General features: G+C 37.0%; 1 protein-coding gene across 1 annotated transcript in view; it reads left to right on the forward strand.

Moving 5' to 3' along the window:
- The window catches only part of RAD9B (RAD9 checkpoint clamp component B), a 44,090-nt gene that overhangs the window by 5,143 nt on the left and 15,772 nt on the right, over positions 1-23,175 (forward strand). Inside the window, exons 3-10 of the mRNA XM_027853587.1 lie at positions 679-828; positions 4,290-4,404; positions 10,864-10,963; positions 12,683-12,789; positions 17,152-17,258; positions 17,339-17,403; positions 18,453-18,575; positions 19,222-19,465. Coding sequence (XP_027709388.1) covers positions 679-828; positions 4,290-4,404; positions 10,864-10,963; positions 12,683-12,789; positions 17,152-17,258; positions 17,339-17,403; positions 18,453-18,575; positions 19,222-19,465 — 1,011 coding nt within the window. The remainder of the gene's footprint in view (positions 1-678; positions 829-4,289; positions 4,405-10,863; positions 10,964-12,682; positions 12,790-17,151; positions 17,259-17,338; positions 17,404-18,452; positions 18,576-19,221; positions 19,466-23,175) is intronic.

Genomic DNA, 23,175 nt, shown 5'->3' on the forward strand with positions numbered 1-23,175 from the left:
TTGGAGAAGGGAGAGACTCATGGCAGGCAGACCAACCAACAGGCTATTGCAGTAGTCCAAGCATGAAGGGATGAAGGTCCGCACCAGGGTGGTGGCAGTATCAGAGAAGAGAAGAAGACGAATTGGAGAGATTGACAAAGGTGGATTCAGCAGGCTTTGACAACAGATTGGATATAGGGTGATGGGGTGAGAGATAGTGAGTAATTGAGGATTATGACTAGGTTTTTAGCCTGGGGGACTGGGAAGATGGTGTTGCCCTCAACAGTAATAGGGAAATTTGGAAGGGAGGGAGTGTGTAGGGAGAAAAATAATTAATTTAGTTTTGGACATGTTGCATTTAAGATGTCTACTGGAAGTCCAGTCGTTGGAGATGAGCAACTGGAAGTAAAATTAGAGCTTAGGACTGGATAAGTAAATTTGACAATCTTCAACATGGAGATGATAATTAAATCCATGGAAGGTGACGATATCATCGAGTAATATGGTATAATGGGAGAAAGGAAAAGGGTCCAGGGCAGAGCCCTCCGGGACATCTATAGTTAGTGCTAGATTGTGTTTTTATATGGATAAAACTATCACAGCATTGTGCTTATATATTACAGTTTCATATAACTACCTAAGTTTTAAGATATTAAAATAATCATTTTGTGTAAATTCATTTGCTTTTTTCCCCCCCAGCTTGCTCTGCGGTCTGTGAATTCTTGTAGATCAGCTTATGCAAGTGTTTTATTCCCAGCTTCATTCTTTCAACTGTACCAGTGGTCAGCTACGCTTGAAATATGTGACAGTAACGTGCCATTGCATCTAAAATGTAAATTAGGAATGAAGGTAAATCATAGAGGACTGAGGGCAGTGAGTTGTTTTTTTTTTTTTTCCCAGTGCATAGTAGGAATATTTGATATGTGGAACAAAAATATAAATTCTTTATACTTTGGTTTAAATTAGAATATTCAATGCCACAATCATTTATAAAGGGGAGCCTGTTTCTGGTAAGCTTACTGTCCTAGGAGTCAACAACTCAAACAGAACTTACAGGCTAGACAGAAGATATTAACATTTAAGCAAGAAACTAATACAAAATGTTTTAAGCTTAAAACTGCATTAAGACTTTTGGGACACCTTGAATTGCTAGTGGTACTTTTGTGGTAGCAAAGAACAGGAAATAGTATATACTCATCATCTGGAGATTGGCTAAACATATGTGATCATAATATTACTGTGCTATAGAAAACAATGACTGTGATGACAGCATGAACAAATGCAAAGTGAAGTAAGCAGAACCAAAAAGACAGTATACACAATGTTTACAACAATATAAATGGAGAAAATAAAGAAAAAAAACACACTTGAAAATGAATTCTTTGACATCAAACTTGGCCCCTAAGAAGAGATTTTTGGATATTAGAAGCTACCTTCCCTTCCCTCCCCCTCCCCTACTTCTGCAAGAGCAGAAGACCATGGGTATGGAACACTACATAAAATGGCAGACTTTTTCAATACGTTTCTTAGTTTTGCTGAACATTAATTTCTTTGCTTCCCCCCCTTTGTTATAGGGGTAGCTCTCTGGAAGGGAATGGGGGAGAATTTAAGTTGGAAATATAGGTGATATAAAACCAAATGATATCACTAAAATTTTATTTTATAAAAAGAATTCATCCGTTAGCCTACTGCATTGAACTGCCATGTTGCAGATAGTCTTCTGCTCATTCTACTGTTATATTTATTATTTTTAGGTATAACTTTACTGTCAATTTATTAGAGTTAAATATGTGAATTTAGCACTCAAAGTGTTGATCATTTCCTCTTTGCAACTTCAGCTTATTAGTTCTAACCGATATCTTGCATATAATTAGGATTTGCTCTCCAGTAAGTAGTTGTGTCTTAATCATGGCAACATGGTTTGAAGAGGGAGGATTCCCACTGGTGAAAGAGTGAGGATATCCATTGTTGAAATTAATTGAGAGGGAAAAAATTATCATTATTTTCTGTTAACTAATCTTTTATATGATTATAAGAAGGGTAACCCTTGACAATTCTTTTGTCTGAGGCTTGTCTACTTATGCGTTCCGAGAACTGAGTTGTTGCTGAGTGTTCTAAGACGGCATTTGTTGATTTGCATATGATGGGATAGTTACTCATTTTTTAAAATATATGACTAGTTACTGAAAAGGAAAGTAGAAAATATATACTGCTGAAAAGAAATCAAAGTTGTTACTTCTCTGAGTTGTACCTGTTGTTACTGAGAAGTAGAGAAGATGATTCTTGCTAAAGGTAGCAGACTTGGAGAGGTTTTTGCTAATATTAGGTAAGGACTTCTGCCTTTCCCAGAAGGAACATAATACTCCTTCAGTTGATGGCATCATTAAGCTTGAATGCATTTATAAGCTTGATGCTCAAAGTGACAGACACTGTAGCTGCTATTAGGAAATGAGCCGAGCTGAGCATAGAAACAGCTTAGAAATGGAGCACCAGAGAAGCAGCCCAACAGATCAACTAATCTAGCTGAGATGCCTTGCCTGCCTAGAGAGGTGTTAGTCTAGAATGGTGGATTAACTCAGTTTAGCAGTGGAAGCGTTTGTTCACAGAGAAGCTGCACTCATCAAGAAACTTTTATGGATGATTCCTGAGACAGAAAGAGGATATTGAAGTTTATTGTTTGTGAGTTGTGAGTATCCCTGGCTACACATGTTCCCTAAATGTATGCCTCATTACTCTGTGACTTAATGTGTACCCAGGCCCTCAGATACTATGTGTGCTGGTGGGAGAAGGCGATTTGGGTTTAGGGATAGAATACTGTGTAAATTTTATGTTTGCTTTTCATTTTCAATTAGTGTTTTAATTAATTCATATTGGTAGCCTATTTATTAATGAGAAGTACATTGGTGGGAGCTTTAGTGTTAGTAGGAATAGTCACTCACAAGGGTTAACCCTTAGACTCTGAGAGGATTGATTATAAGAGCTACCCTCCCTCTGAGGAAGCTCATACTTTCTAGAAAGGGCACAAGTCAAGGGAAGCTAGGCAAAAAAAGAAAGAATGAAGCACTGGTCCTGGAGTCAGGAGGACCTGAGTTCAAATGTGGCCTCAGACACTTGATCCTAGCTGTGTGACCCTAGGCAAGTCACTTAACCCCCAATTGCCTCACACAAAAAAAAAGAAAAAAGAAAGAATGAGTTTTCCTGAGAGTGGAGGGAAGGAGCAAGGAGATGCTACGTGATTTTGAATTGTTTGTACTTAAAGACTCAAGCAGATCATTCTAAAGACCTGCTTATTAAAGAAAAACATATAATTTGATTCCTTATTAATTCTTCATTTTTATTAATCACTGCTTAATCTGACCCTGGTTTTCTCCTTAAGCTTAAGTAGGACCTATTCAATTCAACCAGAATTTTTGTATTAGAATAAATGTCTTCCCCAGTTCAAGGTTGATGCTTCAAGCCTTAGGCCAGTTCAATTGCAAAATTCTTTGCCTTTGATTTCTCTATTCAGATAGTCTTAATTACCTGTGTAAGAGGGGTGTGTGTGTGTGTGTGAGTATGAGGGAAGAGGAGGGTCGTTCAATGAGTGGGAAGAGAAAAAGCATACCCAGAGCAAAACCATTTTCTCTGACAATTTCATCCAAATTTCCTAACTCTTTCATAATCAAATAGATCATTCAAGGTATGCTGTCTGCCCCCTGCAGGGTGCACATGGGTCACTGAAAGTCTGAAAGGGGTTCAGGCTTAAATTGCCCTTTAAATACTGTAATTTCATCACATTGGTGGTGGGGGGGGGGGGAATTCATTCAGGAGTCCCCTGTTGACTTCCCTCCATCCCAGACACACATTCTTATAACTAGTTAAAGGGCGGATGTTTGTTTTCCCTTTCTAAACTCTGTTCTCTCTTAGCAGGAGGAAGGCACTGCCCTTAGTGCTGCCAGTGTCTTCTTTCTGTTTCCATCCTAACCTTTTCTGCTTTTCTATTCACGTGAGTGTGGAAGGACATTAATTATATAACAGCATGATGTTCCTGGTTTTTAGGAAGACACACAGTTATCTTTTCCCTAATCAGAAAATGAGTTTTCTGAACTCCTTTACCAATTCCTCAAAGAGTCTTCACTCTCTTTTTGTTTAATATTTTACCTGCATATCATTTGAAATTTACATGTAATTGTTAGTTACCGTCTCCAAAAGGACATTCACAGGATTGGCTATAACAGGGTTAGGAGTATAAATTCAAACATAGTCTCTTTTTTTATGACATCTTCTTTATAAAACTTAAAATTCTTGTTACTATACTTTTTTTGTTACAGTCAGTTCTGCCCATATTTAGATGCCTGAATATACTTGAAAGAAATGTAGAAAAATGCAGTATTTTTATGAGTGCTAATACATGCCGTGTGATTTTTCAACTCTTCTGCAAACATGGTAGGTATGGTCATAAACTTATTTTCCTTCTAAGCTTATTTCATGTTTATAATAGTTTCATAATACTTCAAATATTCTTAGCATTAGAAATTACTTTGAATTTGTGAAGTTTTATGATGCAAAAAATTGTGCATTACAGATAACTTTACTAATATCAAAAATAGCACTAAAAAGTCAGTTAGTAGTAAAGAATTATTTCTTCATTGAGTAAGACCTAGAGACACAGGTTCTGCATATACACAAACCAGTTTGAAATGCATCCTGTTGAATTTAGTCATACAGTTATTGATTGCTTGCCCAATTCCAATAGAATGTTTCAGACTAGTGTGTATGTAGAGATAGAGAAACACCAAGAAGTAATGAAGTTGGAAGCCACAAAATCCAGACTTGTCAACTTCTAGACCAAATGTTAGTAGTAAAAACATTTAATTGTAACTGCTTTACCTACTTAAAGCTATAATAGATTTAATTATTGTTATATTGATGTACCAAAAAAAAAATCTCAATACAAACGATTTTGGTATTCAATAAATATTTGTCGATTGACTTTGATAGCTTCTATAGAAGGTCTTAATATAAAAACAAAAAATGTACATATTTAAACGTAATAACAATTTTACATTCAGCAGTCTGGTGGAAGAACATTGTTTCAGGATGGAGTTAGAATGTGCTATCATCTTTTATTGTTGCTCTTAAAGATTCAACCAATAATGAACAAATAAATACATTTAGAAATTTCGTATCTGATAAGCTTTTTTGATGTTTTAAGGCAACCTATTAAAGAGATAGTCAAAAAGTCAGGGCATCACACCCAGTTGCAAGAAAATATCTCTGTTTTAAAAGGAATTTGAATAATGCCTCTTTGGTCAGACACAATGACGTGTTTCATGATGTCCACTAGAGAGCGATAAACACACTTCAAAAAAATGCCTGTTTTTTAAGTTCCTCTGCTGTAGGTGATATATGCCTGGAAAATATTCAATAAATATGCTTCTTCAATTTTAGAGGTTTCAAAATAGGTTTGTTTCGTTAGACCTCTGATTTCATTGGTGTGGAAAAATACAGCATTAGAAAACTCCTGCCAAAGCAGGTTAATGACTTCTTTGTATAGTCTTATTCTTACAGGTTGCCTACACTACTGAGAGGTTACACATGCCTTCATTGCATATGTGTGTGTATATAGACACACATATACATACATACACACACATATATACACATATATATCCCTACAGTTTCCTAGATACTAGTTTTCTAATACAATTATTCTAGTTTTACACTAATTTTCTAATTATAACTAATATATAAACATTATAAAATAATATATTAATAATATAAAATACTAGTTTTCCAGTATCACTAGATACTAGTTGCATCAGTGAGTTTGCCAACAAGGACAATGTAACACTAGCTTGCCCATATATATATGTGTGTGTGTTAATGTGTATGTGTATTATATGTGTGTGTGTTGTTATTTGTCATTTGTTTTTAAAGAGGACCAATGACATCACCCGTGACTTCACAGGTGATGTCTTGATTTGCATGTGAATTGAATTTACATGAGGCAGAGTTGCACAAAGTCATCAGCCTCACTCTTTCTTCTTGAATCATCAAAGTCTAGTGGCAGGACAAAAGTCAAGACAACTGGCAATGGCCCAGGATGCTGTGGATGACCTTGGTGTCTTTGATGCTTGACCAAGATCTAAGCACTCTGTGGTACTTACTTCAGCTGCCTTCCTAGCTGTTGAAACAAATTATTCTTATCTACCCATTCTACCAGGGAAAGTCTTTACATGTTTGGGGTAGACAGTCCCCTAACTCACTCACTGACAGGTTTGAGACTTATTAGATACCCTCAACCGGGGTTTAAACTGTCTGTTGAAATGGTTACTGGGGTGTGGCCACTGCACATCCTACAGCTTCGTTGAGTTATAGTATTTAATTTTTCCCAGTTACATGTAAAAAACTATCTTAACATTCTTTTTTTTAAAATTATGAGTTCCAAATTCTTTCCTCCCTTCCTTCCCTCCTACTTGAGAAGGCAAGCAATTTGATATAGCTTGTACATATGCAGTCATGCAAAACATATTTCCATATTAGACATGTTGTGAAAGAAAACACAGACAAAAAAAAATCAAGAAAAATAAAGCTTTAAAAAAAGCATGCTTTGATCTGAATTCAAATTCTATTAGATCTTTCTCTAGAAGCAGATAGCATTTTTCATCATAAGTCCTTCAGAATTGTCTTGGATCATTGTATTACTGAGAACACTAAGTCATTCAGAGTTGATCATCATACAATATTGCTGTTACTATGTACAATGTTCTCCTGCTTCTGCTCATTTCACTTTGCATCAGTTCATGTAAATCTTACCAGGTTTTTCTAAGAGCATCCTGCTCGTCATTTCTTATAGCACAATGGTATTCCATCACAGTCATATACCACAACTTGTTCAAGCCATTCCTCACTTGATGGGCATCCCCTTCCCCCCCATTTCCAATTCTTTGCCAACACAAAAAGAGCTGCTATAAATATTTATGTACATATAGGTCCTTTTCTTTTTTGTTTTTTATCTCTTTGGGATACAGACTAGTAGTGGTATTTCTGGGTCAAAGGGTATGCAGGGTTTTATAGTCCTTTAGACATAGTTCCAAATTGCTCTCCACAATGGTTAGATCAGTTCACAACTCTACCAACAATGCATTATTGTCCCAATTTTTTCCATATCCCCACCAACATTTGTCATTTTCTTTTTCTGTCATATTAGCCAATCTGATAGGTGTGAAGTGGTACCTCAAAATTGTTTTAATTTGCATTTCTCTAATCAATGAAGCTGTAGCATGTGCAGTGGACATACCCCAGTAACCATTTCAACAGACAGTTTAAACCCCGGTTGAGGGTATCTAATAAGTCTCAAACCTGTCAGTGAGTGAGTTAGGGGACTGTCTACCCCAAACATGTGAAGACTTTCCCTGGTAGAATGGGTAGATAAGAAACTAGATACTAGTTTTCTAATACAATTATTCTATTTTAGAGCATTTCTTCATATGATTATAGACAGCGTTGATTACTTCATCTGAAAATTGCCCATCTATATGCTTTGACCATTTATGAATTCCAGAATGACTTGTATTCTTATAAATTTGATTCAATTCTCTACAAATTTGAGAAATGAGGTCTTTATCAGAGAAACTTGCTGTAAAAATTCAGTTATGATTACTATGTATTTCCCCCATCCTATTTTCCCCATGTTTATCCTTCTCTCTCTCTCTTTCTCTCTCTCTCAATCTCTCTCCCTTTCTCCCTCTCTCTCCCTCTCTCCCTCTCTCTTCCTCTCTTTCCCTCTCTTTTTTTTCCCCATCCATCCTCAAAAATGTTTTGCTTTTGACTACCACCTTCCCTAATCCACTCTCCCTTCTATCAGCCCCACCCTTTCTTTTGACCTCCTGCTTTTCTGAAGAGTAAAATAGATTTTATACTCAACTGAGTGTGTATGTTATTCCCTCTTTGAGCCAATTTTGATGAGAGTAAGGTTCAAGCCCTCTGCCCTCTACCCCCATTTTCCCCTCCACTGTAAAAGCTCTTTCATATCTCTTTTATGTGAGATAATTTGCCACATTCTACCTCTCCCTTCCCCCTTCTCCCGGTGTATTCCTCTTTTTCACTCCTTCATCTTATTTTTTAGATATCATCTCATCATATTCAACTATTTCTTCTAAGTATCTTAGTAATAATAAACTTCTTAGGAATTACAAGTATTATCTTCCCATGTAGGAATGCAAACAGTTTGACTTCATTGAATCCCTTATGATATATCTTTCCTAATTACCTTTTTATGCTTCTCTTGAGTCTTGCATTTGAAAGTCAGATTTTTTATTAAACTCTGATCTTGGAATGCTTGAAAGTCCTCAATTTCATTGAATATCCATTTCCTCCCCCCAAAGGATTATACTCAATGTAAGTTTTGCTGGGTAGGTGATTCTTGGTTGTAATCCTACCTCTTTTGCCCTTCCAAATATTGTAATCTAATCCCTTTCATTCTTTAATGTAGAATCTGCTAAATCTGGTGTTATCCTGATATTCTAATATTCCTGGGAGGTTTCATCTTGAGATCTCTTTTAGGAGATGATTGGTAGATTCTTTAAATTTCTATTTTACCCTCTGATTCTAGAATATCAGTAGAGTTTTCTTTGATAATTTCTTGAAAGATGATGTCTAGACTCTTTTTTTGATTATGGCTTTCAGGTAATCCAATAATTCTTAAATTGTCTCTCCTCAATCTATTTTTCCAGGTCAGTTATTTTTCTGATGAGATATTTCGCATTTTCTTCATTTTTTTGAATTCTTTTGATTTTGTTTTATTGTTTCTTGATGTCCCATGGGGTAATTAGCTTCCACTTGCCCAATTCTAACTCTTAAGGAATTATTTTCTTCAGTTAGCTTTTTTTTTTTCCAACCTCCTTTTCCATTTGGCCAATTATGCTTTTAAAGGAGTTCTTCTCTTCAGTGGATTTTTGTACCTCTTTTACAATATGGCCTGTTCTGTTTTTTTTTTAAGGCATTATTTCTTCAATATTGTTTTGTGCCTCATTTACCAAGTTATTGACTTCTTTTTCCCATGATTTTCTTGCATTATTCTCATTCCCCACCCCCACCCCCCAATTTTTCCTTCACCTGCCTTATTTGATTTTTTAAATCCTTTTTGTGCTCTTCTAAGAATTCTTTTGGGGTCTAAAACCAATTCACATTTTTCTTTGAAACTTCAGATGTAGCAGTTTTGACTTTATTGTCTTCTTCTGGGTTTGTGTTTTGATCTTCCCTGTCACTATCATAACTTTCTATGGGTAGGTTCTTTTTTGTTGTTTTTGCTATTTTCCCAGCCCATTTCTTGACTTTTAACTTGATATTAAAGTTGGGTTTTGCTCCCATGGTGGAGGAGGGCACCATCCCTAGTTTCAGGTTTTTTGTGCAGCTGTTTTTAGAGCTATTTCTAGGGTTCTCTAAGTTTTCAGTTCTTGCAAGGTGGCATGATCTGAGGAGAGGTGTGTTGACTATACTTCTGACCTGTGCTCTGGTCCACAAGCTATCTAAAGCACTCTTTTCTGCCCTGAATCTGTGACCAAGTTCCCTGCTTCCCTGCAGCCACAAATTCTGGTGTGCTTCTTGCCACAAGCTCCTCCTTGCCTTGGCTGTGACCCAGGACTTCAACCCCGATCTGTATATGGTCAATGCAACAGAGTCCTGCACCAGCAAAGGGACCGCTTTACTCTCCTGACCAGTTGTCCAACCTCCTTACTGTCTGTGGGCTGAGAGCACTGGAAGCTGCCACCACCGATTCAATTGTTTCCAAGGCCTGCTGCTTGCTTGCCTTGCCTGGGCATTGCCTGCACTGGATTGTGCACTCTTACTCTCACTCTCCATTCTCACTCTAGTGTGATAGACCTTTTCTGCCACCCTTCTAAGTTGTCTTGGGCAGGAAAATTGTTTCACCCCATCCTTTTGTTGGTTCTGCCACTCTAGACTTGGTTTTAAGGCCTTATTTTAAAGTTGTTTGGAGGGGAATTGGGGAGAGCTCAGGTGAGTCCCTACCTTTCCTCTGCTATCCTACCAAAGACTTTCCCATGCTACTGCTTCTTGGAGCCATAGGTGATAGTTGGATGAAGGTGGATGCCAAAGGTGGATTAGAAACCTGGAAAAGGGCTCAGCAAGCCCTCACAACCAGAGATTCTAGTCCTCCCTGAATACCACACACATACATATATGTATATATACATATGTACTAGCTGCATTAGAAGTATATATGTGTGTGTGTGTATAGGTAATATGTGTGTGTGTGCATGCATGCATCTCAGAAGCAGGAATTGACCTCGGGTGTTCTTGATTATGAGGCCAATTCTTTATTCACTATACCATGCAGCCACTTAAGATAGGATTTTTTCAGAATTTAAAAAAAAAAGCCTGTCTTTGAAGCTGATGGATCTGAGATTTCATCCAGGTGGGGTTATTCCTTCCTCTGGTGCAGATTACAGCCCATCTGTGAGTCTTGCTCCCATGTCATTTTTGCTCATGTCCTTTTTGTGTGGCCTCATTAGGGCACTTTGACCTGGCTGGAAGGCTGGAGCCCTTCCTCAGGGTCTTTGAATGCGTTTTAGCTCTCAGTGAGTATCAAGCAAGGGCTGTTGGGGTGTAACACCAACTTGTCCGTGTGTTATTTTTGTTCTGCCCAGATAACTCTTCTTCCAGTCATTCAAAGGATCATAGGCTTCAGAGCTAGATGGGGCCTTAAAAGTCATTCAGTCATAAGTAAGTGTTTAGTAAATATTTACTATGTGCCAGATACTGTGCTGTGTGTTGGTCTCTAGTCCTCATTTTTCCTTTAAGCAACTTCTGTAAGTTAATTATGTACACATTCATTTGGAATTTCAAAATGCTAAGTGATTATTGTGTGCTCTTTTGTAGGTATTATAAAAACTCATAATCTGTCTTTTCAAGAATCTGAGCCTTTACAAGCTGTTTTTGCAAAGAATATGTGTCCTAATATATTGAAAGTTCAGCCAAGGTAATTGAGCTTTCTCAGTCTCTCTGTCTTGATCTCTACCTGCCTCTGCCTCTCCATTTTTCACTCTCAGATACTGAAAGAACTTTGGTCCCAGAATAAAAATTCATAACCTATAGTTTCCAAATATATTACAGTTTTTGAGGTTATAGTAAGTAGCTTAGACACATTAGAGCAAGAGGATTTAAGGAATACATCTTGAGAATGATAATTTAAAGTAAGAGCTACCTAATTGTAGAATTCCTCAACCTTTTGGTGGAAAATATTTTAAAGTTATCCCATCTATGTGGTTTTATCCAGAATGTATAATTTCTCCTTAATGGAGGAAAACTCTCTAATAAAACATTCCTTACTTGAGGCCTTCTAACCACATGACTCTTTGGGTTTAATTAAGTAGATTTTTTCACCACATTTGCCATATGATTTTGGAAGAAATGCTTAATTTCATAGTACCTTAGTTTTCTGTTGGTTGAAGTGAATGATGCCAATTAGTTTTCAATATAGGATTATTTTTGAGGTATGGGTTGGACTAAATGTCTACTGAGGTTGCTTTTATTCTCAAATTCTGTGATACAACGAATCTAAATCAGATTTTCCAGCTAAAAGAGTCAATCATTAAAGATTAATTACTGGGGAAAAGATTCTGGGAAGGTGGCGCAGTAGGTCAGAAAACTTTTGGCTCTCCAAATTTCCTCCACAAAAAAAAAAAAAAAAAAAAAAGACAGAACATCACCTCAGAGGCAACACAGAGCAGCAGAAATAAAAGTCAAGGCAAAGCAGTTGTCCTCCTGGGACAATCTGAGAAGACCCCAGGAAAGACTCTGTTTCCAGGGGGGGCAGAGATTTGGCCTGAGTGAAGTGCAGACATCTCCAGGCAGACTCATTGAATCAACAAACAACAAAGCCTGGGGGGAGCTGGATCAGGAGGCCTCAGGGAGGGAGGCAGGCTAAAAGTCTTAGGAACTTTTACCTTGTACAGTGTTGGGGTCGGACAGCTGAGTAGGGGAAGATTGAAGAGCCCTCTGCTGTCACGGGATGCCAGGGCCAGCTGTGCTAACCTGAGCAGTCCCTGGCTGCAGCAAGGATGTGACTGGTGAGTGTAGTAGAGGGCTTGGAACCCTGATGGCTGTGGGCACTTGCAGGACAGTGGAGTCCCTAGTTTCAGTTCCAGGGCAGAGGGGTGGACTGAACTTTGCAGCCCCAGGAGGGACCACAGGCATCCAACCTCCTTATTACAACTGAGGAAACCCAAGTCTCAAGATTTGAGGAGCCCTGCTTTGCCAAGGATTACGGGAGAGATTAGACTAGAACACAAAAGGGTTCAGATTTCCAGCCCAGTGCCCCTGTGCTGCCACACCCTATGAGGCCATCTTCAGGAGGTGGTATAAGACCAGTAGTTTTAAAATCCAGTTATACGGTGACTGACTCTTTTCATGACATTTTATTCTGGTGCTTTATTAAAGCTGTCGTGGATTTAAAGTATTTTAATTGATGGTGTTTTGTTGTTTATGTGGTTTTCCATGAAGAATATAATTTTTTAAAAATCTACAATAAAATATTAAAATTTAAAGAAAATAATTGACAAAGTCATTATTTTGTTGTGTGTAAATTTAAAAACCTGAACCATAACAACCCATATTGTGAGGTAAAGATCGAATTAACACTTGGTGATTTGTTTTTGTTTGTTTTCCAATTAATTTTAATATGGTTCACTGTTCTTAGGTTGTTGGCTGATATAATGATTCATTTTCCATTGAGTCAAGAAGAAATTACTTTAGCTGTGACGCCAATGAAAGTTTGCTTTAAGAGCTATGTTGAGGATGAAATAGGTAAGAAGTACCTTATGATAATGCCTTTGTAGATAATTTTGAGACTAAGCCAATTAGAAATTACACGGTAGATTCAGAGTTTTAAACTAATTAAGATGTAAAAATCAAGTGAAGACTTTTGGAAAGGGAAGGTAGATTCATCCAAATTGGAATTTAAACCGGGCACTGTTTTTAAGTTGATCCTGGGTCACCAGAAAGGAAACAGATGTAGTAGTAATGACTTTGTCAGTAGTGGGGAAAGATTCAGTATGTTTTCTATTACTTTTATAGCCCAAATAAAAGCATTTTAATGCAAATAAAATTAAGTTTTCAATTCCCATTCTTTTTTTTTTTTAAGAAAATTTTGGCCAAGTTATATGTGAGGGAAACTTTCTAGATGGAACATATGGAAAGGAATAAAAATGAAAGTACATAAAGGTAGCTATCCCTAATGGGATAAAGGTACTTCACAATGGTATAATAGAATCAGGGGTTTGGAGCTATCAAGAAAATATGCCAGCATCTTTTCAGCACAACAGGAACAAGCACAAAGGAAGAAACCTTATTTGTTTTAAAATGAGAAACTAGTAGAACCAGGACTTGTATTGGTTGGATCCGATTCAGTGCCTTTTTATTTTTGGTAGTGATAGGGAGGATTGGAAAATGAACACCAAGTTGACAAAAATACTGCTTTTATTCGCATAAGGCCACTTTGGAATAGGCCCAGGGCTGCCAGTTATTACCTGAATGCATGGCATTGCTCACAAAAACTTACCTAGTATAAGGACTGAGGGGTTGTGTCTTGCCTGCTGTGTCATTTCTTTAGCTTAGGCCTTGACCTAATTCTATCATGGAATCACAGATGCAGAGCTGAGAAGGACCCAGGCCCCTGGTCTAGTCCAGTCCCTTAACTTTAGAGAAGAAGGAATCGAGACTCAGAGAGGATAAAAGTCTTGTCTATGGCCTGTGTGGACTTGGGCCTTGGGCCTGTGGGCCTAACCCAGGTCCTCTGACTCCAAATCTAGTATGTTTTTTCATTATCCCACACTGCTTCTTGGCTATGGAGAATAACACAAGTTCCTGTTGTTTGTGTTAAAAAATATATATTTTGAAGGTCCACCTCATTTTTTTAATAAAATTTTTTTCAATTACCAGACATTTGATTTTCCCTCCCCCTCTGCCCTTCCCTCGGGGAAAAAAGAAAAAGAAAAAGAAAAAGGAACTAGTTATTACAACTTGCAACTAGTAATTATAATCAAACAAAACACATTCCCATATTGAAAAATGCATTTCTCATTTTTCATATTTAATCCATTGCTTTTCTGTCAGGAGGCGGGTAATATTCATCGTCATTGGTTCTCAGGAATTATAATTGATCATTGCATGGATCAAAGTTCTTGAATCTTTAAAAATTATTCATTTTTATAATGTTGATATTATAGTATAAATCATTTTCCTGATTCTGCTCATTTCACTTTATATCAGTCTGTACAAGTCTTGCCAAGTTTTTCAAAAACTATCTTTGAGCACAATAATATTCACTATATTCAAATACCACAGTTTGTTCAGCCATTCCTCAATAGATGGGCTTCCCCTAAGTTTCCGGCTCTTTGCCATTTCAAAAATAACTCACAGCTCTACTTGTTATGTAGGGTTCTCACTCAAGTAAAAAACAATTAATTTAGAATTATAAACTGTGATTCTGACATTTTTATAGAAGAGTAAAAATGTTGCTAACATATATATGTGTGTGTGTGTCTGTGTATGTGTGTGTATGTATATATATTTACATATATGTAACTGGCCATTAATGGATAGTCAGCACAAGTTCAGGTCAAATAGGGATTTTAAAATGTAAGTTTACATTACTTTTGTCATAGGATCATAGGATTTTACACCTGGAAAGGACCTTGTGGTCATCTAGTCTAATCCTCTCATTATAAATGAAGGAATTTTACCCTATAATAGAGTGATTTGTCCAACATCACACAGGAGGAGTTTTGGTATTGAACCTGGGTTTCCTGCATCCTTGTTTGTTGTAGGCGTTTGAAAATGAAAATTGATTCTGAAACAGGCTCCATTTATAAGTGCAAGTAAAGATCTCTTGCATTACTGTATTGTTTAAAGGTGTATGTGTGTGGTGGGGGGGGTTGTTTTTCTCTGCTCAAGATTATTTTGGCAATCAAAAGCATAAGATAACCTCTCCTAAAATATTTGTGGGGGAGGGATGGCTTAGAATTTTAATATACACAATTGTTATTTTGACTAAACTTTCCTAACTTATCTAAGGTCTAGAAAGCACAAATTAAAATCATACCTTTACTTAAAAAAAAGTATTCTCTTATAAAGATTGAGTTGTTCTTAGATCAACTTAGAAAAGAACAAATATGTTTGAAGTAGCAATTTCATTTTCGCAAGATGGAATCGTACAGGATATCTCAAAGTAAATGTTGCTTGTGTAATTTAAATTGAATGTTTACAATGTATTGCAAAATTCACATTGAGTTAATTTCCTTTTTGGGTAAAAGGCATTTGAATATATTGTGTAGTTCACAAAATCAGATCCACAGAACTAGAAAAGAACTTACAGAGCATCTAAACAATACTTTGCCCCATATTAGGTCTTTAATAAATGCTTATTGAATTTAGCTCTACCCTCTCATTTTACAGAGAAGAGAAAAGGCTTAGGGAGGTTAGCTGATTTGCCCAAGGTTGTGGAGTACATAATAGGTTTTATAGAAATAGTTGGATCAGAACGAGAACTGAAATCTAGTGCTTCTTTGAACATGTTTACTGGTAGGTCTTTCATCCTCCTAATTAAAACTAGCTAGTTTTATGTGTTACAAATCGGCACCAACTATGCCATTATCTCTCATTTGAGGAATTTTTATTATACAGAAATATAAACATATTTAAGGTCTGGATTTACTCTTCTGGCTCACCTCATTCACAACTCAGGTCCCCAGAACGTGGGTCTTCTGGGTCTTCGAGATTCTAGGGTGTCTTTCTAATGTAGTGCCTGCTAGTGTGCTTCTCACATAAGTATTAGTTGATATTAATTAGTTAGTGAGATTTAATTGACTTTTAGAAAGGCATATTTACTAAAGTAATATAGTTGGTATAGTTGGTACAAATATTCCCCTTCAAAGCCTGTGATTTTACCACCAGTGCAGAGTTCAGGGCAAAGTGGGCGCACGCTTGGTGAGCACGTGTGGCACAGTAGGCAGTTCCCAGTTCCTGAAATTCCTTTTGTTAGAATTCCCAAGCTGTTCTCCTTAGGGATGGTGTATCTTTTCCGGAATCTCTTCCCAGTCTGTCCTTGGCTCCCCATGCAGACTCTGCCTGAAGTTGTTCCAGGGATGCTGCTAGAATGCTAATAAGAAGATGGAAAGTCTAAACCTCTCCTGACCCTCCAAAGCTTGCAGCATCCTCCTCTGGCCAGGCTGGAGGGAGAGGAAGCAAAGGTGGGCCTACCTTGTGCTCTTCGTCCTTCTCACGGAGTTCCGTTTCAGCAGTGGCTCTCTTTCCCCTCCACCACCAGGCACTTCAATCTCTTGGGCCCTCAACTAGCTCCTGTCTTTATGACAGTCCACAGAGGGCATGAGAAATAAAGAACAATAACAATTACTAACATTTATATAGCATTTACCAAGTGCCAGGAACTTTAAAGCTAGTGTAAAGCTATTTACTATGCAGATATTCTCATTTGATCCTCACAACAATACTGGGAAGTAGGTACTATTGTTATCTCCATTTTACAGATGAGGAAACTGAGGCATATGGAGGTTAAGTGACTTGCCCAGAGTCACACAGCACGTAAAAGTCTGGGGCTGAATATGAACCTAGGTCTTCCATGCCCAGCCCTCTATCCATCATGCCACCTAGTGGACCCTAAGTCCCCCAGCCAATCTGAACAGATATCCTGTCACACCCGTGGGAGGTTCATACTTAGTGAACAATCAAGATATATCTTCATATGTTAAACATCTCAGGTACAGCATCCTTAACTTTAGGTAGACTGGGGTCATTTGATTGCTTTACTTAATCAAGCCCTATCTTTACAATGGAATAAATAATTAAGAAATAGATTAAAAAGGACTCACTTTAATATCCTTTGAATTAGAAACTCATAATGCATCAAAAGTATTTACTTTTGAAAAACCCTGTTTATCAATAGCTTTCTACCTGAATTCCTTAAAGTGTATGGTATTTGTCTAATCTCACCACTTGCCTAATACCGATATTGGAGTGATGATGTCAATCATATAGTTTTTTTCAAAGTAAAACTTAATCGTGGTCAATAAATGTTCCTGAGGATGCTTTGACAACCAGAGACTATGGATCTGACTTCTTTCATCCTTGCTTTTCCTAATATTCAAATAGATTTTGCCAAGTCTATGTACACTGAAATGCATCTTGATCCTGATGAATTTGACTACTTTCAAGTTGGAGTTGACACTGAAGTAACATTTTGTCTTAAAGAACTGAGGGTAAGGACTCATATTTCCTTCATGCTAGAGTTTATAATTATTACTTCTACTTCATAGAAATCCAACTTTTTTTCTTTTAGGGACTGCTGGCATTTTCAGAAGCTACAACTGCTCCTGTGTCTATTTATTTTGATCTTTCTGGAAAGTAAGTCCCTTATATTATTGAGTAGCTATGTATTAATTTATTAACAAATTATAATTTATTATATCTAACCATAATGTATTAAATAAATAATATATTAATTGATGTATATTGTGATAAAAACTTCTAGAATCTTGCTTGAAAATACCTAACCTTGGGCAGATAGGTGGTACAGTGGATAGAGCACCAGCTCTGGAGTCAGGAGGACCTGAGTTCAAATCCGGCCTCAGACCCTTGACACTTACTAACTGTGTGACCCTGAGTAGGTCACTTAGCTCCATTGCCTAACAAAGGAAGAAAAAAAAGAAAAGAAAAAAGTTGACCTAGAAACTACATTATGCTGACGGAGCCCTGATTTATCATTCTTAGTCATTTATAAAGTTATATTTTTATTTTAGAATAAATCATAGCAACTGGTTTTGGTGGCACACTCCTGTATTTACTGATGCTGATGAGGCTGAGGCTGGTGGATTGCTTGAGTCTGGGATTTCTGAGTGTAGTAGGGCTAAAATCAATAGGATGTCCAAATTAAGTCTGGCATCAGCATAGTGAGCCCTTGGGAATGGAGGGCCACCAAGCTTCCTCAGGAGGAATCAACCTGCCCTGGTCAGAAAAATAGAGCAAATGAAAGCTTGAGCTGGCCTGTGTTGGGATGAGGCCACTGTACTTCCAGCTGACGAAGTCTCAAAATAACACCAACATCAACAACAATAAAATAAAATAAACAATAGCATATCATTTTTTTAATTCAGTGAAAGATATCTACAAGTTTTCTATAGTGTATTTAAGTGAAACAATTTATAAAATGGGTACAGTGATAAGAAACTGTACATATGACTCAAATGTATTAACTGTCTCTTAAAGAACTAAAGCATGTTATATGGGATTTTAAAAAAAAATCTTACATTGTATATTTTTACCTGTGAATGGAAAAAAGATTTTTCTACTTGGCTATTTCTATTCCAAAATTAAGTATCTCTCACTGTACTGCTAATTTCTGTGATCTACATGAGGGTACAAATGTCCCTTATACTGTGATTTTACCTTTCTAGACCTGTGGCTTTCAGCATTGATGAAATGGTCTTAGAAGCCACTTTTGTTTTGTCTACATTAGCTGAAGTTCAAAGTAGGAGATCTTCTCCAAGTTCACTGTGCCTTTCACAAAGACTGAAAAGGTAAAGATATTTCCCTCATAAAGGACTGAAAAAACCATTACAGCTTTATTCTAAAATAATCAGTGCCATTCAGTTAGTGAATAAATGAAGTACACATTATAAAATTGGAAATCTTTTCCAAGTTAAAAAAAAAAAAGCTATAGCAAGATTAGTGAGCCACTAGCCATAATCATAAAATAAATTAATTGCATCAGATTCTGTTCTCTCCTTTACCAAATTTTTAACCAGCTTTCCTGGCTGGAATTTGCTAGCCCTCCAAAATTCATTTCAGTCTTGTATCGATTTTTTCCTCAGTCATTAAGATTAAAACCTCACAAGTAGGTCCCCAAATTCCTTGCATGGGGTTCTCCTCAGAAATATAGAGACAGCCATTATGTTGCTTTCTGTTGTACTACCATATCACAATATGTGTAATTGGTTTGATTTACTTTGAAAACCTGTCTGTTGGAAGAGTTTAAAAACAACCCTACTTGATTCTTGGCATTCAACGATTGGTTACATATTATTTCTTGTATAAAACATACTAGGAATGAATGAATGTAGTCATTAAACCTAATGCTATTAACTGCCACTTTGCTTTTCTCTATCAATCCCATAGGACATATTCCAAAATAACTGGCTCATTTAATCCCCATTAATACCTCAGGTCAGATCTGATAAAGCCAAAGGCAGACACTGAAGACAATCTGACAAACATAGAGAAGGAGTTGAGCACAGTCAGAGCAGCATCCAAGAGACCCTCATACCATGAGAGGCAGATCGACAGCACTGAATTAGAAAGTTTTAATATTCCTGCAGTGAAAAGGCTGGACACACACATTGCTGAAACAACAGAAAACTACCTTAGTGTCATGGGAGAGGTGATTCCAAAGACTCAAGTCTATAATAAGGTAAAGGGAAATGATCAGAAGCATGTCTCAATAAAAAAATCCATTCGGAAGCTTGGGGGAAAAAATTAGCTGGCCAAGGCAAGGAAGAAAAGAAGCATTTATTAAAATACTTATGTTCTAGGCATTGTGCTAACTGCTGTGGTTACTAAAATAAGCAAAAGTACAATCCCTGCCCTCAAAGAGCTTATATTCTAGCGAGGGAAGTCAACACACAAAAGGGAGCTGAAAAGGGGATGGTGGTAGGGATAAAGGTGTTTGGTGTTGGGGCACAGTTTTGAATTTCAGGGGAAGTCAGAAAAAGAGTGGGGAGACCCTGAATTATGAGTCAGGAGATCAGAGTTCCATTTTTTTATTATTTATTTTTAACATTCTTTTCTTCTTAAATTTTGAGTTCCAGATTCTCTCCCTCCCTCCCAGCCCTCCCCCACTCACTGAGAAGGAAAATAATACGATAGCAATTATACATGTGAAATCATGCACAACTTATTTCTATATTAGCCATATTGCACAAAAAAGCAAAAAATAAGAAAAGTGAGAAAATTATACTTCAGTTTACACTCAGAGCTCTCTGGAGGTAGAGAGCATTTTCCCCTCATGAGTCCTTTGGAATTGTCTTGAATCATTGTATTGATCAGAGTAGCTAAGTCTTTCACAGTTGATCATTACAACTGTACTATGCACAATGATCTCCCAGTTCTTCTCATTTCACTTTGCATCAGTTCGTATATATCTTGCCATGTTTTTCTGAAACCACACCCCTTGTCATTTCTAATAGCACAATAGTTCTTTGTCACAATCATATGCTACAACTAGTTCAGCTAGTCTCCTATTGATGAGCATGCCCTCAATTTCCAATTCTTTGCCACCTCAAAAAGAACTGCTCTAAATATGTTTGTACATATAGGTCCTTTTCTTTTCTCTTTGATCTCTTTGGGATACAAACCTAGTTGTGGTATTGCTGGGTCAAAGAAAGATTAAACTTATTTTGCTTGACCCTAGAGTCAGAACTAGAAACAGGGCAGGTTGGAGGGAGAGGGATTGCCACAGGTAAACCAATGTAAGAGTTGATTGATGGAAAGAAAAACTTCCTAATAGTGAAAACTGTCCAAAGGAAAATGGATTTGGATTGCCATGTATGGCAGCAAGTGGGTTTTGTCTCACAAAAGGCTTTCCAATGGAGTCTAGTTAGCCACTTGTGAGCAATGTTATAGAAAGAGATTCTTAACCAAGAGTTAAGTCCATTCCTACTTATGTTCTGTGGTTGGTTCTCCTAAGTAAATTAATTTTTCTTGAAGGAAAACTTCATCCCAACCTAGCCTGAATAGTGTCAGATGTCACAATATTTGAGTTCAAATTAGTCAAGTTCATCACAATTTTAGCATAACAGCATACTCTCATCTTAACTGCTGTATAAGAGACAAAGTTAAAAAAATGTGGGTTAGAATATGAATAAGTGAAACATTAAACATTCTTATATTGTTAACTATAAAAATTTATAGCATCTCTCATTTTACATGAGGTTTACATGAGGTTCCCCCGCCCCCCAAAAAAAGATGCAGCTAAGTCAGTTCTGGATTGTTGCTTATTTGGTTAGAAGATTTTATTAGTCAGTATCATTTCAATAGGTTTATGATCTTATTCAATCAATGGATGAATGAAACATTTAATAAGTGCCTATTATGTATAAGGCATTGTACTAGATGTTTTGCCCTTCCCTGATCCAGCATGTTATCCCTTGTAACAAAGATTCACAGCCATTGAATTGGCAAAAATGATACATGAAGAAAACAACAAATATTGGAGGGGCTGTGGGAAAAACTGGAGCATGAATGCACTGTTGGTAGAGCTGTCACTTGGTACAACCATTTTGGAAATTAACTGAAAAGCAAAAGTCACTAAACTGTGCATGCTATTTGACCTAGGGATAACACTTCTAGGCATATACCAGAAAGCAAAGAAAGAAGAAAAGGACCTATATGTACAAACATATTTATAGCAGATCTTTTCAGAATAGCAAAGACTGGAAACTAAGAGGGTGCTTTCCTACTGGGGAATGGCTAAACAAGATATGGTATAGGAATGTAATGGAATAATTGTGTCATAAGCACGGATGAAATGAACAGTTTCAAAAGAAGCTGGGGACATATGTCTGAACTTATGCAGAGTGAAGAGAGAAGAACCAGGAGAATAATTTATACAATGACATAAAAAAACCAACTTTAAAAGATTTTAGAACTGTGATCAGTGAAATGACAAACATGATCTAGAGGTCCAAAGCTGAAGCACGTTTCCCATCTCCTGCCAGAGAGATGATGGACTCAACATGAAGAATGAAAGATATATTTTTAGACATGACCAATGAGGGAATTTGCTTCACGTGACTAGGCATATTTGTTACGAGGGTTTTATTTTTTCTAACATAAAAGTTTGGGTTTTTTTTTTAGAGAAAAAAACCAATTTGGTAAAACTAAACAATCCACTGACAGACTTTGCAATATTTCATGCTCAAAACCCACTACCTCTGAAATGCAGGGAGGATAGGGAAATGCATTTTCTCAGCTCTTCCCTAGAACCAGGCTTGGTCATTATAATTTAACTGCATTCAACTTCATTTTTGTTTTTTTATTTCTTGCTGTTCTTCCCATTTACAGTGTTGTAGTCACTGTGCATAATATTTTCCTGGTTCTGTCTACTTCACTCTGCATCAGTTCATACAAGTCTTTATGTATACCTCTGATTTCATGTTTTTGTTTCCTGTAGCATAGTAATACTTTGCCACATTCAATGCCCAGATTTGTTCAGCCATTCCCCAATTTATAGGTCCCTATTTCCAATTTTTTGCTACCATAAAAGGGCTGCTATGAATACATTTTTGTATATGGGACCTTTCTTTATATATATTTTTTTTACCTCTTTGGCATATATGGCTCACAGTGAGATCTCCGGGTCAAAGGGTACAGACATTTGAGACACTTTTGCCATTTTGATTCTGTAGAGATTGAGGTGTTCAATGATTCATAGCCATATAGCATCACCAGTGTTACTCTGTTGTCTAATGGTGGCATCAAACAGATCCAAACACCTCAAAGACTATTCCAGCTAAGTGCAAACTCTGGCAGATCTCACCATTGTGAAAAGCTTCAAACAACTCCCAGTGACAGACTGTGTGTCTTCTTATGTCTGAGGACCGACCTTGATACATTCAGGGATGCTTACCACCAGATTGACTGCTGCATGGTGACTTTACTGGCCACACCCATACGAAAGACTATCTAACAGCAGGGGCCTCTTGTACAATCTTTACAATATTTGTGTTTAAAAGAGGTGTGAAACATTATGAGCAACATTATCTTACAAATAATGAAGACTAGTGGAGAGGAAAATGAGTGTGGGACAAGTTTGTCATGAGACTCAATAAGCCAGCTCATCCCAAGAGCATTTGAAGATGCAGCTAGGAGAGTAACTTGTCCTCAGACTGTTTCTATCTGAACCCCATAAAACTGAAAACAAATTAACAACAGTAATAATCGCAAATAATGTTGATCACACTAATATCAAGAAGGCTATGGCTATATAAGGCAAGAGACTTGTCAGCATCCTGAAATTAGTTTCTATGGAAAGAACATATTTAAAATAATTTACATCTCTAAAATACCAGCGGTAATGCACATTCAGATATGTAAAATGTGTTGTCATTCAGTCCTGTCCAA

Source organism: Vombatus ursinus, unplaced genomic scaffold (assembly GCF_900497805.2).
Source record: "Vombatus ursinus unplaced genomic scaffold, bare-nosed wombat genome assembly UNPS02009994.1, whole genome shotgun sequence".
NCBI classification, from domain to species: domain Eukaryota; kingdom Metazoa; phylum Chordata; class Mammalia; order Diprotodontia; family Vombatidae; genus Vombatus; species Vombatus ursinus.